The sequence below is a fragment of the Hipposideros armiger genome, unplaced genomic scaffold, assembly GCF_001890085.2.
Source record: "Hipposideros armiger isolate ML-2016 unplaced genomic scaffold, ASM189008v1 scaffold_126, whole genome shotgun sequence".
NCBI classification, from domain to species: domain Eukaryota; kingdom Metazoa; phylum Chordata; class Mammalia; order Chiroptera; family Hipposideridae; genus Hipposideros; species Hipposideros armiger.
In genome coordinates, this window is record NW_017731476.1 from 1,177,719 (window position 1) to 1,191,417 (window position 13,699).

Genomic DNA, 13,699 nt, shown 5'->3' on the forward strand with positions numbered 1-13,699 from the left:
TTGAAATGCTTGTCAATCCTCATGGACGACTCTATGGCAGGTCCCATCATCAGCCCCACTTACAGACAAGAAAACGGGCACCGAGCGCTTTGGCATCTAGGACAATGCAACCAGTAAGTGGCTTTGAACCTGGGCCCTGGATGCCTGAGTCTGTGCTCTTCATCATTCATTTCTCCGGACTTGTCTGTCACCTGCCTCCAAGGGCTTCTGCCTGAAGCAGCAGCGGCAGAAAAGTGGGCCCGCAGATGGGCCACCTGGAACAGACAGCACACGCGTTCCTTCCCAGCAGCCCTGGGAGGTTTCATTGGTGACGAGCCCAAAAAAGCTCAGGGAGGTCACACTGCCAACTTCAGAGCACACAGCTAGTAGAGTTTTTCTGACTACAAAACCCTTTCTCTTCTACTCCCCAGGGGTCAGAGGCCCAGATGTCCCAACCAGCCACGTGGGAAATGGAAAGGTGAGTGTAAGCGAAACACCAGCAGAGCAGATAGCAAACCGCACCTACCCCTGGCCCTCAGCTCTGGGCCTAACGGGAGCGCTGGGGACAGCAGCACACAGGTGGGCTTCTGCCCTTTCTAAGGGGACGGCCGCTCCTCGGCTCCCTCTAGCGGTGCCTGATGGGAGGGCAGCCCAGCCTGGAGGCCAGATCTTCCCATTTCTTCACAGAAGTGGGGATGGAACGTCTTAAAAAATATTGTCAATCTTTTGAATTTAAATGTTAGCAAGTGACTAAGTCTTTTTAAACTGTGTGAGTTCAAACGACGCTACCTGGGGCAAGTTTGGCCCATCGGCTGGACGTGTTAACTGCGGAGTCCACCAGGCCAGTCATCTGCGTGTGTGGAAACAGCTGTGGCACCTCCCTCCTGGGTTAGCGCTTCCCTGTCCTCACAGCTGGACCTTCCTGGACAGGAACTGAGCCTCATCTGATTTTCTGTTTTTAACCTCAGACCCTCGCCCAGCGCCTGGCCTGTGGGAGTCACTGTCTGTTAAATTAATAGGTGATTTCTTTCACAGCATGGCTTACAGTCCCTCACCACTGCTAACTGCTCCCTGGTTTGTCTGTGTGACTGAGGAGTAGTCCCCAGAGGGCCGTGTGCAGGCGGAGCGCAGCTGATGGGTAATGGGGGGGAAGGCTGACCCCCAGCACCCATTCTTCTCTCCTCTCAGGGGCCTCTCTGTTCAGTCGAGGCCCAAAGCCAGACACTGAGTCTCCCAGACTCTCTTTCAGTTGGGGTCCTGGACATGACTTAGGTGAGCGGATCAGATGACCGTGTACTCGGCAAGGACAGCAGAAGTGAGTGCAGAGGCTGTGTCTGGGTTCCACACAGTGGCGGAGGCGATGTCCCTCCCTGGCTGGACAGGCTATGGGGGAGGTCTTTCTCACAGCGTCACTCTGAGGCCCACGGTTGTGGCAGTGGCTTCCGGGTTCCCGGATCCCAGCTCAGGTGACACATTCCTGGTGCTGACCTCCAGCGTCCCTACTGTGTGCTCGGTAGCAGCTTCTCTGGCTGGCTGGAACGAGGAGGCTGCTGGGCACCGATCCTGGAGGAGGCCGCGCTCAGAGCCCATCCCCCCACCAACCCCAGATTTCACAAGCACCTGACTTGCTGCACTAATTCCCTTCTGATCGAAACAGCCTGAGTGGTCCCTGTTGTTAGGCATGGGCTGACCCCTGACAGAAGGACAATTACAGCATTCATGGCACTGGGGACGCCAGGAAATGAGCCGTGATTAGGCCCTGTGAAGTGAGGGACTACAGGGAGACACTGGAGAGGGATGCTAATTAATCTTAGGTCGAGGCTTTTAAAGTGCCCAGACTCCGGGGTGGGGGGGAATAGGGGGGTGTGGGGGGGCGGCCATTAAGTGACAGCCTAAGATGCAAATACGGCCCCTGATAACAGAAGGCTCTCAAAACAACTCCAAGGACGGTCTGAAGCAAGAAGCCCAGAAAGGCCTCCTCACTGAGAAACTGACATTCCTTGCTGGGGACAGAGGGGCCTTCAGGCTGTGCGCCCTTCTGGCTCATCAGACCGGAGCAGGCCGGCAGGAACCCCTTCCCCATTTCATCAGAGACCCACAAATGTCCCTGCAGAGAAGCGGGAGGCCACTGGGTTTGGAGTCACAGGTCCAGGGCTCAAACCTCAGCCTACCCTCCACCCTTAGGAGCTGTGTGCCTCTGAGCAAGTCGCCTTGCCTCTCTGGGCCTCAATTTCTCCAATGGCACGATGAGGATACGTACAGGCCTACAGGGTTATGGCGAAGATAGGCCGATAAAGCCGATGAAAGAATGTACTATGGGCCCATACATACGGTACAGTGTAAAATGTGAGGCGGTCCTGCCCAATCGTGATGAGCACAGGATTAAAAATATGTATATACCATCGCTTAAGCCTCACCTCCGACCACGTGAGTCAGAATGTCTGGGGCTGCGGCCTGAGCATTGGTATTTTACGACCTCGAGGGCGATTCGAACCTGCAATGGGGGCTGTGACACGCTGGTCCCAGGTCAGGTGTAAGGGCTATGGCAACACCACTGAGCTTGGGGCCAAAGATCTGGATTTGAGTCTTGATTCTGCCACTTCCTGGGGATTGACCTTGGAAAGCTCATGCGACTTTTCTGAACATGCATCTCCTCAGCTCCCTTAAAGGAGGGAGGACGCTGAACTTACCCTACAGCCCTGCCGTGAGGGCGAAGGGGAATAGTCTCGTGGGAGTTGAGCCCATGCCTGGTCCCCAGCAGGGGCTCGAAAATGCAAGGAGCTGCATCGCCAGCAACCAAGGTAGCACCCAGGTCTGTGGGGCAGGGGCCCTGTCTTATTTCCCCACTGCAGCCCTAGCATCTAAGACCGTGCCTGGTACATAGTAGGTGCTCAATAAAAATAACAGTTGCACAAATGAGTCATCATAGCGGGGCTGTGAATCCAACCTGTGATTCTCCAGAGTGGGGCTGGGTGGCCCATCCAGAGTGGAGGATCATGCCAAGAAAGAGGCTGGAGGGCCCAAGGGCTCCTTCACTCTCCTGAGACCAGTGCCCCATGCAGAGAGGGCACCACTACAGTGCCCGGCCAGACCCCATGGCGAGTCCGAACACTCAATTATGTTTCTGTTCCCTCAATAACCCCACTCCTTATTCTAAAGCGTGACCTGGGGTCACCGTCTCAACTGCCCAGCGTTCCCAGACCTGGTGCCATCCTCGACGCTGGACCTTGCTGGGGGCCGTCCGGGAATGGCGTTGTAAAGCTTCCTCCGCTTCTCGAAGCAGGGTTCTCTGTCCGTAATCTGCACCAGAGACGAGGGAGGAGACTTGGTGAGGGGTCGATGACAAGCTCATGCCGATGACAGTTCAGTAACTTACGTCTGAAATACACTTCAGTGTGCCCACAACCCTGGACGTGAAGCTATTTGCTGGCACTGTTTGTAGCAGCGAGACATTAGGAAGCAAGCTAAATGCCCAGCAAACACAGGACAACGTAAGTCACGGCGCCTCCACGCTATGAAATAGTATGCGGAATGGAATAATCTGCAGCCAAATCAGGCAGGTCTGTCTATATACAAAAGTAACAAGCCTCCCAGATACAGAAGCAGGATACGGGTCAGCATACCAACACTCCAGGATTTGTGTGAAAAAGGGGCAAGGGGAGAGATGTGTGTGGAATGAGGGAACACGCTGCTGGTGGCCCAAGCACAGAGCCTCCTGTTACCTGTGCCTCCCTGAGACCCGGACTCAGGAAGGCCTGCTTCTCTGAATTGGTAAGCTGATGTGCGTAGGATGAGGCCCCAATGTTCCTGACTAGGTGACAGAGCCAGGGCTTGGCCTGGGAGGGCCTGCGCTCACCATGTGTCCCCTCGGCATGCGAGGCGCTTCTGGAGAAGTCGGGATGGACAGCTTTCCGCAGCGACGTCCTCAGTTTAGAATTGGCCCCGTTGACGTAGACAGAGAAGCCCTGCTCCAGATGCTCCAGCCTCAGCTGCATGGGGTCCTTGGTTTTCAAATGCTTTAATATCCTGGGAGAGAAATGATTGCTTGCTCATTACATGAGTGTGGGCGGCCGCCCACCCCCATGTGGGGAACAGAACTGCTGCTCTGATCATCGGAGGCCGGGTGGCGGGTCCCCAGCTGTTCGGCCCATTACACACACACACACACACACACACACACACACACACACANACACACACACACACACACACACACACACACATACACACGGAGAAGCCCCAAGGGGGAGCCTGTTTCCGGCCCTGCAGGAGTGTTTCTGCTTTCTCTCAGAGGCTCTAACACACGTTGGCAAAAATGAAGGCACACATCCTGGCCCCGTGGTGGCCGACACCAAATGCGGGCATGTGCACACACTGCTTCCACAGAGCCTGCACCTCCTGGGATAGCCCCAGTGTCCTTTTCTGCTGTGTGTGGACAACGGCACTTTGTTCGATGCGTGAGCCAACATGGGTTCATGTAACATACCCACCAATCAGGAAACACCCTTGGGCAGGCCAGGCGGACTGCTCTTTTGCTTCAGCAAATACACGTGCTCTCAAACCCTCGCCCCTGTTATTGCAAATGTCACCAGTTTATATTTTGATGCAGTTAAAAATGTATCAATGCAGGCGTTTGTTCAAGAGTAAGATGTGATTGTCACTCCCTGTGGCTAAAAGCCTCTGGGCCTGAGCATGGCCAGGTCTCCAGCTCAGTTCTGTCTACAGCCCGGCCTCACAGCTCGGGCTGGGTCCTTCCCCCACCCCTGATCTGCTTTGCCATCAACGGGGTGCAGCGGGCTCTTCAGCCAAACACCTCAGTGACATTACAGACCCCTTCATGCACCCCCCATCAGCTGGATTTATTTTGGCACAAGAAAAAATACAGACAACCCACCAATAACATGGCAACAAGCGTGCGTCCTCCTCAGGGATCAAGTAAGTTTCCAGCCAAGGAGCGAGATGTAAATTCTACAAAATAATGATAACCAATCCCATAGAGGGTGTGTGCTACGTGCCAGACTGTTCAACGCTTTACATCAGCCATTGAGCCTCATTAATCCTGCTAGTTCCGTTCTATAAAGCTGCCGCATACATCGGATGAGTGAACGGAACACCCCTGCTCCCAGGGGAAGATCCGGGACTTGGGTCCTGTGAGCCCTCCAGTCACGTTTTCATCAACAGATCGACATGTAGCCTCACTTTGTGAGAGTTTCTGTTGAAAGGCACTGTATGTAATAAAGAGCTGATGCGTAAACACTGACTCACGGCCCGCGGCACATTAACTCACATCTGAATGAAGCCTCACTAACACGTGTGTGTATTTTCTCTGTGGGAACCTCACAGCCCCCTCCCACTTAGCAACACTAGACGGCACTTCAGCTAGGCTGGGGCCAGTGGACACGGCAGACTCACCAACAAAAAGCACAAGAATGTGGAAAGCATGGCCCTACGTGTGCCAGAAACAGGAACCCTGCTTACGTGTGAGAGCAAAACATGGCAGAGCTGCCAAACTCCACCCTCAGCTGAGAACACGCATCTACATCAGGCAACTAAAACTTATTGCCGCTCCGCAGATGTCTTGGAACGACTGTGAAAGCACTATGAGCACTAATTTGGGGGCTACAAATACACTTCAGTGAGCTGATGAATTCACAAATACAGAATCTATGAATAATGAGGCTTGATGTGAATCGCCACAGCCACCTATGGGGCCATCACACTTATAATCCCCATTGACTAGATAAGGAAACAGAGGCACACAGAGGTTAAGTAACTTGCCCAAGGTCACACAGCTAACACAGTGGCAGGGTTAGGGTACAAACATAAGCAACTGAGCTCCAGGGTCTTCCCCACAACGAAGACAACTTCTAAGGCTCGCGAGGTGACGTGGAAGCAGGTGAACATTAGACGCTGCTGGTAACTCAGAGCCTTCTCAGAAGTAACGTGAAAATACAGAAAGGGCCACATGCTTTGTCAGAAACAATGGTCAGCATTCAATCATAACCAAACCCTGAGAGCAACCCAAATGTCCCACGGCAGGAACATGGAAACTGGGAGCTCACACAGCCGTTGGAATTAGGAAGAATCTGTCCAAGTGCTTGGGATCTATTCAGTCAGAGGGTAGAAAATGCAGAATAAAAATGGTACATACGTGGTCAGCACAAAGTTGGGAAAAAAAAGTGTGTGTATGGACCCAGAGGGGAAGGTGATATGTGTGAAAATTAAATCAGTTATTAAGGTAGGGTGGCGTTATGGGGGTTTCTGTTTGCTTTTTAAAATGTTTCTTGAGTTGCTGCTACATCCATCTTTTTAACCATCGTGGCAGGAACATTTATCATAGACTGTTTATCTCTTGCCAGCCTCGGAAAACCTAGGAGATGCCAGGTTGCGGGGCAGCAGCATAAAACAGGAGGAAAGCAATGTAACTAAGAGACAACTTCCAAACACAGCATTCGCCACACTCGCTGGAGCAAACAGTCAGGGCTCAGGGGACACCCAGTCTCCGAGGACAGGCCAGCAGGGATCCCAGGCCCTGGGAGGCCCAGACTTGGGTAGGACAGAGGCAGAAAATGTGACCACCAGGCAAGGAGCGCCTGCCTCAACTTCCCTCCAGACACTGTCCTGTCCCCTGATGCTTCCTTATCAGCTAAGGGGGCCTCCTGTTCCCCAGGACCTGGGGCTGGCACTCCATGTGGGCCTCTCCTTAAGCAGGATGATTTATGAAAATGTGGATTTATGAAGCTGATAAATGAGGAGATAATTATTCAAACTGTGAAAGGACCCGCTGCAGGAACGCCTCTGCTGCAGCGGAGCGCATCCGTCCAGTTCACGTGGCATCGAAAGGAAAGTGGGATTTGTTTCACTGATAGCCTGCTTTGCCTAAAAAGCTGCCCTAGGAGAAGGGGATTCAGGGAAATCAGACTCGGTCCCTGCCCCGTCACAGACGGAAGCCCTGCCCTGCTGCCTGGGCACACTATTCTCTCATGGGTTGTTTTGTTTCATAGCACGTCTCAAGCGGCACCCTACAGCACAGCATCTGTGTCTGTTTATCCTCCTTCTCTCCCACACCCACCCCACCCCCAGCATCTGAGCCCTGGGCACTGGGTCCACGCTGAGTGCGAGGAACAGAGAGGAATGCTCTGTCCCTGGTTCTGGAACGAGTGGCCCCGAGGAGCTCCAGGTCCAGCGGAGAGAGCAGACATGGCCATGCGACCTCCTATAGCCTCTGCGGGCTGGATGCACAGCGCAGGTGTCACGTCCGCTTTCTCCCGTGCTGACCTTTGCGTCCCTTGTACCCAGAGCTCTTCTGTACAGAAGTGGAACTGGAGGCACCAGGAGGGAGAGCACAGGGTGACACGAGGGGGGATGGGGACAGGACACGCTTGCCGGCTGGGTGGTCAGGGCACAAGCAGGGTCCCAGGCACTGAGAGGACGTAGCGGGCTCACAGGGTGGGCAGCGTGCTGCTTATGGACCTAATGGTGCCTGGGTTCCAGGCGGAACTGTCTGGGTCTCAGCGCTGACGTTGCTGTGTGACTGCGAACCAGCCATGTGGCTCCCCTAGACCTCAGTTACTCAAAGGTTCAACTGAGGGGTTCTCTAAGGGTCAGGCATTCGAGGGGATTCCAGATGCCGGCTCAGAGACAAGGCATGTTTAACAATAAAATGATGAAGGTGATGAGGGAGCAAGTGCACCTGGGTGGCAGGCTTACTAAGGACCTTCAAGTGCCTTGTCACACTTAGTTCTTCCTGGTCCTGGGACTGAGGCCCCACCGTCTGCCTGTTCTATAGATGAACTTGCCCAAGGTCAGAGCCAAGGAAGCAGCCAGATCTAAAGTCGGGTCTGCAAGGCTCCGGAACCTGTCTCCACACCACCAGCTCTGCTGGTTCTTGTCTCCTCACCAGGTATTACACCACCAGGGCTCTGAGCAGGGAGGGCTCAGGCAGAGCAGTAGCTCCCGGGGGGCGGGGCGTCTGGGAGGTGGTGGCATCTGAGTCCAGCCTTGCAGCATGGAGAAGCCCAGAGCAGGGGTGCAAAGAGCCTGCCATTGGGCTCTGGGAATTTGTCCTCTAGGATGTCACCACTCCCATCCGCGGAGGCCCTGCCATTTCCCCAGCTTGTGTGACCTGGGCACATCCCTAGGTTTCCTCTTCTGCAGAATGAGACCAAAAGTGCCTCCACCTCTCTGGGTTGTCATGGGGACGGAATAGGAGACCAGGCTGAAGCCCCAGCTCAGAGATGGGCCCATGCGGGGCCCCCACCAGATGCTGGTTCCCCTGTTGCTTCTTTCAGCCGGGTCTCCCCTTGAGGCAGTGGGTTCGCCTCTCGTGTGGGCACGTTTTCCTATAAGTTTCCTTCAAACAGCCTTTTCCAAAACACAAATAATACCACTGCTGGCTTCCTGGACCTGTGTGTACAGCCCCTGGTGGCTGTTAGCGCCTCACCTCCCAGCCCTCTCATCAGCCTGCTTGCTCTTCCCTGAGTCCTGCTGGGTGTGGTGACATCTTTCCAGAAGTTGAGTGACCAGAATCAAGAATCACTCGGTGTCCTCGGGGAGGGTCTGTGCACGGTGAGCCAGATACCACCTCTCCCTCCCTCCCCCAAGGCCTTTCCTGGAGCACATGGTCACTTTCTGCTTCTCCTGGCATTGTTACAGGTGACCTGGTGCTACCCGGGGTGGGAAGGGCGGGGGGGTCCCTCCAGGGCAAGGGCTGGGTCTGGGTGGTGGGCACCCCCCCCCCATCTCCCAAGCGCAGCCGTGCCTGTGGATCCCTTTTGAGCTCCATTCCTTCCTCACTCCACAGGGTTTAGATGAGGCTCACTCCACCCCCAGCTTAATGGGACGGCCAAGGAGCAGCCCGTCAGACCTGTTACCTCACCAGACATAAGGCGATGGGCTTAGGGGTGGGAGTGGGGCGCCAGCCAGATCACTGGGTATCCTTCTCGGCACTTGTGCTGGGACCATGAGGACAGGTGTGCTCTCTTGCCCTCGAGATGGGATGTAAGTGTGGAGTGTCCAATGGCGGCCTTGGCCTCGGAGGGGAAAGCGCCCTATGGCGACTCCAACAAGGGGAAACAGAGCTGCGAGATGGAGAACGACTGACTGGTGACATAACTTGAGTGCCTGGATCCAGCTGTGCCTGAAGCCAGAGTATCATCCTGGATTTCTCAATTTCATGAGCAGTAAGTTTCCTCGTTGCCTGAAGTGCACTGACCTTGGGTTTCCGTCCCTCCCAGAACAGAAGCACTGGGGCAGCCTGCATCTCCCCATCCCAGTGCTCTCCCCACACTGCTGGGGGTGCTGGGCGCTGAGCAGGAGCTCAGTGAACTCCTACTAAATGAATCAAAGACTAGTGTCGCTCAGCCACTTGGGGCCGCCGTGTTCTGGGCCTACTCCCCTAAGAACGCGCCCAGTGACGGCACAGCCCCTCTGAGGTCCCAAGGCAGCCCAGGTGCGCAGCCTGGTTTTTCACCGCCCTCTCGTCCCAGGGTGAAGCTCAGGGACTGGTTTTCCACCAGGTCCTATGACTCGATGTCCAAGCAAACTGCAGTTGATTCCCACAAAACCCCTGCGTAGTGAGTTCAGAGCCACCGGCGACCCTGGCGGGTTTCTCTCCTCTTGATTATTTACGACCATGTCGAGCAAAACATAAATAAGAAAGGACAGCTGAGCTCCACCGCTTCCTGGCTGCAGGACCTTGGGCACAGGGCATGCTCTCTGAGTGTCCACATCCTTGTGCGCAAAATGGTGCAACAACTATATCTGCCTCGTCGGGTCGTGTGTAGATAAAACAAGATGATGGGATGAGGCGCCTGGCGTGTGGCTGGCCCTCCTGAAAAACTTCCTTTAAACCAACCCTGGACGATAGCTCAGCGGGAACCCCTCTGCACGTGTGTCCATTTGGAGGTGTCTTTCTAGCTCCACCTTCTCATTTCCAGTTGTCCAGCCAGCTCCCCCTTGGTGACAACACCCCCTCCCCATGCTTTATGGCAACTCAGTTTTGATACACTTTTTTTTTTTATTGGGTAATTGGGGGGATGGGAACAGTGCTGGGGAATTAGGGGAAGGGGAACAGACAAGTTGCTGTTGTTTTGTTCTTCAATCTAGTTGTGGAGGACGCTGCTTCACTGGCCCATCATTGCGCTCTTCCCTGGCGAGGCAGATCAGTCGCCGGCTTCTGGACGGCCGCTCACTGCGGCTGCTGGCCGCTCACGCTGGCTGCTGGCTACATACGGTAGCCCATGGCTACCCACTGCCACAGGGACTGCAGCCTATGCCGTAGCCAGCAACTCACGTCAGCCCAGCTCCAGGTTGAGCTGTTGTTCAGCATCTTAGCTGTAGAGGGCAGTGTCACTGGCCCCCTTATGTGGGATCCGAACCGGGGCCCTCTGGCATCCCAAGCGAGTTCTTAACCATCGCGCCACTCGGCCGGCCCAATACACGTTTTAATTGCCTGGGCGCGGCCACCTTGTCACCATATATTCTCATCCACACTGTTGGCTGGTGCCTCTTTGATGGTACATTGATCCCCCAATTAATGAAAAGAGATTTGCATATCTGACACTTTCCTCCCCGACAAGTCACATGGGTTTGATTAACCGAGTGTGTTCGGGGACACCATCCAGGCTGCCAGAACCTGAATGAAAACATCCCGCTCTGTGGCATCAGTGATGACAAAAACCCACAGTGGGCTGATATCTTCTGCTAGTCTAGCTGGAGGTCGCCTCTGGGCTGGAGGGAGATGGACACAGAGGAGGTGGCTGGCATTTCTGGCTGGTCCTGGAGGGGTTTCTATTCAGAGGTTCCCCACTGCAGGAGGTACCGCCTCACCAGGGGCACCTGGAGATGTGGGAGGGTGTGGTTGTCATAGAGACTGGGGGTCTTAATGGAATTTAGTAAAGTGGCCGGTGGGTGGGAACACCAAGCTCCTACAACACAGGGGACCATCGTGCACCTAAAACTTGTCCCGTGCGACATGCCACGGGAGCCCTAGGTGACAGGCCGTGGGAGTCTGGCCAGTCAGAGAAGGGCTGAATCCATGTTCAGGATGACAGCCCCAGACGCTCTCTCCTGCAAGACCCCAGGCTCATTCCCGAACACAAAGGCACAAATGAGCGCCCCTCCTTCCGCCTCCTGCAGGCGCATTCTGCACTTTCATCTGAATTCAGTACCAACGTTTTAAAACACAGGAGGGTTTTTTTTTTACAACACAAACCCAGATTTCCAGGTTCTCGCACAGCCTTGGGGGGATATGGACCCCTGGGGCTGTGTTTCCACAGACAACTGGCCCGAGCCCCAGCAGTTTGGAAGTGAGAATTCCAGGCCCCCACCGTCCACCGGCTTCCGCCCTGCCTGGCCACTTCCAGCATGTGAGTTTGCAAACCCAGCTTCCTGCAAGGTTCTGGGACTGAAAACAAACCACGGTGAGCTGAAAATGAGCTTCTGCAGCCCTGCAGACTTCCACAGCACAGAGGGCAGGATGCCTCTTTCACACCTGACCCAAATGCTTTGACCTCGGTCACTCAACGCTGTATCTACCGAGGGCTTTTTCAAGAACCAGCACTCCAGACTCAAAACCGTACTAACTTAACCTTCAGTGACGCATCGACCCACTTCAAACACAGACATACACTGACTCCACCTTCACATAACAAGGCCTGATGACAGGCTCCGATTTCAAAGGACGGGCGCAGCCAGTAAGATCACAGCACGGGCCATTCAGGCCCTGCCAAATTCTAAATTTTCAGGACAAACCCACCTTCTCCCAGAACATAAGCAGGGAGGCAAGAGGCGGCACTTCACGCGTTGAATAGTTTGCTATAACTCAATCCAAAGACCCACTTAAACGAGTGAAGGGAGAAATAAGAGCTGGCCTGCAGAGAATATCCCCAGCCTCCAACTGGAGGCAACTACATCCCATCCTGTTGTGACCAAGAGCCTGTGTGCTGCTAACACATCTAAGCAGGGTTTTTATTGGGCTAACAGGAAGGGGTGCCGGCAAGCGGCTCCGTCTTACCGGTTCCTCTGCTGAAGCAATATTAAATACTCATCATGTTTCTCATCAAAGTCTGTCACCATGTCCTTAGTGTTACCCTGGAATGAAGAAACAGAGCAGTGTGGTATCAGAAAGCAGGGAAGCATGTACTGAAGCCGGGGGAGCAGTACATGCTTGCTGCACAGGCGGCCGCGAGGTGGGGACCCACCTTGACGCAAGCTGGCCCGCTCCCTGGACGCATCACTCAGGCGACCTAGTGCCCCAGAGGCTGCCTGATGTTCCGATGGGGCTTAACACACACCACTAACGACATGCGAAAAACGAGGTCTACTCCCCCACACCTCCCCCGTTCATTCCTCCCAGGCCCTATAAAATCAAGGGCTCAGACAAGATTTGGGCATTCTCTTTTCTCCATGCTTGTTACTGACTTATCTCAATTGTCATAAGCAAAGGGAACCCAAATCAGTAAAGAGGGGGTCTCATTTTTCTCTTGCCACTGCGAGAAAAATGTATGCTGACTGTCAACAGCTCCGTCATTATAAAAATACATGACTCAGAGTGAAGGCCCCTTCAGAGCGGACGTTTGGGGTTTTGCACCTGCCCTTTTGGCCACAGAGCTCTGGGTTTGCTCTGGGGAACCATTCAGCCCCTTCTTTCAGTTAACTGGCTTCCTCAGATGTCCTTGAAGGTTCCTTTGTTATCCTCTGGGATCACATGACTTTGGCCTCGGCCTCGCCAATCAGCACAGTGCCACAATGATTCACTGGTCTGGGGTTGAGCCCTTGAAAGTCAGCCCTGGGCTTGGCTGATAGTCCTGGGGAAAAGCTGCTCTCTTTCCACTGTAGTGCTGAGCTGATGAGACGCAGGCCTGGAACTGCGTGAGAATGAGGTGAATAAGGAGCCAGCGGATCTGAGAGATGGAGAGAGAGAGTCCTATGGATGGCGTTTGAGTCTCTAGATGCACCCCATGCCTGAAGAAGTTTCTGGACAATTTAGTGACTGCTTTACAAGTTTCGGCTGAGTTTCTTTCATTTTCAGTCCAAAGAATTATATCATCTGCCATAATGTGACAATATGTGTTTTTTTTTACAGTTTTATGGAGGGATAATTAATGAAACTACAGATATTTAAATTGACATATGTATATACCTGTAACCCCCCCATTATAATTCGATATGTATTCCACCAGATGTTTTTCTTTATTATATACATAATAATACACACAAACACACATTCTTTTAAACAAAAATACAATCACACTATAAACAATGTTTCGCAATTTTCTATTTTCCTTAAGTTTTTTTTTTTTTTTGCAAGGAATGGATTAAAGAGACAATATCAACTTGGTGCTAGTCATGAGTTACAGGGATTAAGTTTTAAATGGCAAGACATTTGTAATAGAAATGCAATTTGTGTGAAAATCCTAACAATTATCATGGGGTGAAGAGAAATAAAAAGAATCTCCATTGTTCTCTTCTTATCAAAATCTGGCTTTAACTCCACTAGTCTACCAGAATCCTACCCAAGGGTGACCCAGACCTCCTTAACCAAATAGGATAGCTCTTCCCTTCTTTATTCTATTCCATTGCTCCGGGGCCGCGGGGAACTGCTGACTGGCCCACCACCCTTAAGTGCCCAAACGCCCCTCCTGTAGCTTCTGCAGCTCTGAACAAGCCTCCCTCCTGTGCAGCTTTCTGCCTGGGGTGGGGGTGGGGGGTGCCGGCG

The 13,699-nt window shown here is 53.5% G+C and overlaps 1 protein-coding gene across 1 annotated transcript in view; it reads right to left on the minus strand.

The window, feature by feature from the left end:
- KATNIP (katanin interacting protein) overlaps positions 1-13,699 on the minus strand; it is a 189,836-nt gene that overhangs the window by 108,377 nt on the left and 67,760 nt on the right. Inside the window, exons 3-5 of the mRNA XM_019648445.1 lie at positions 11,996-12,072; positions 3,836-4,005; positions 3,182-3,279 (exon numbers count right to left, since the gene is read on the minus strand). Coding sequence (XP_019503990.1) covers positions 3,182-3,279; positions 3,836-4,005; positions 11,996-12,072 — 345 coding nt within the window. The remainder of the gene's footprint in view (positions 1-3,181; positions 3,280-3,835; positions 4,006-11,995; positions 12,073-13,699) is intronic.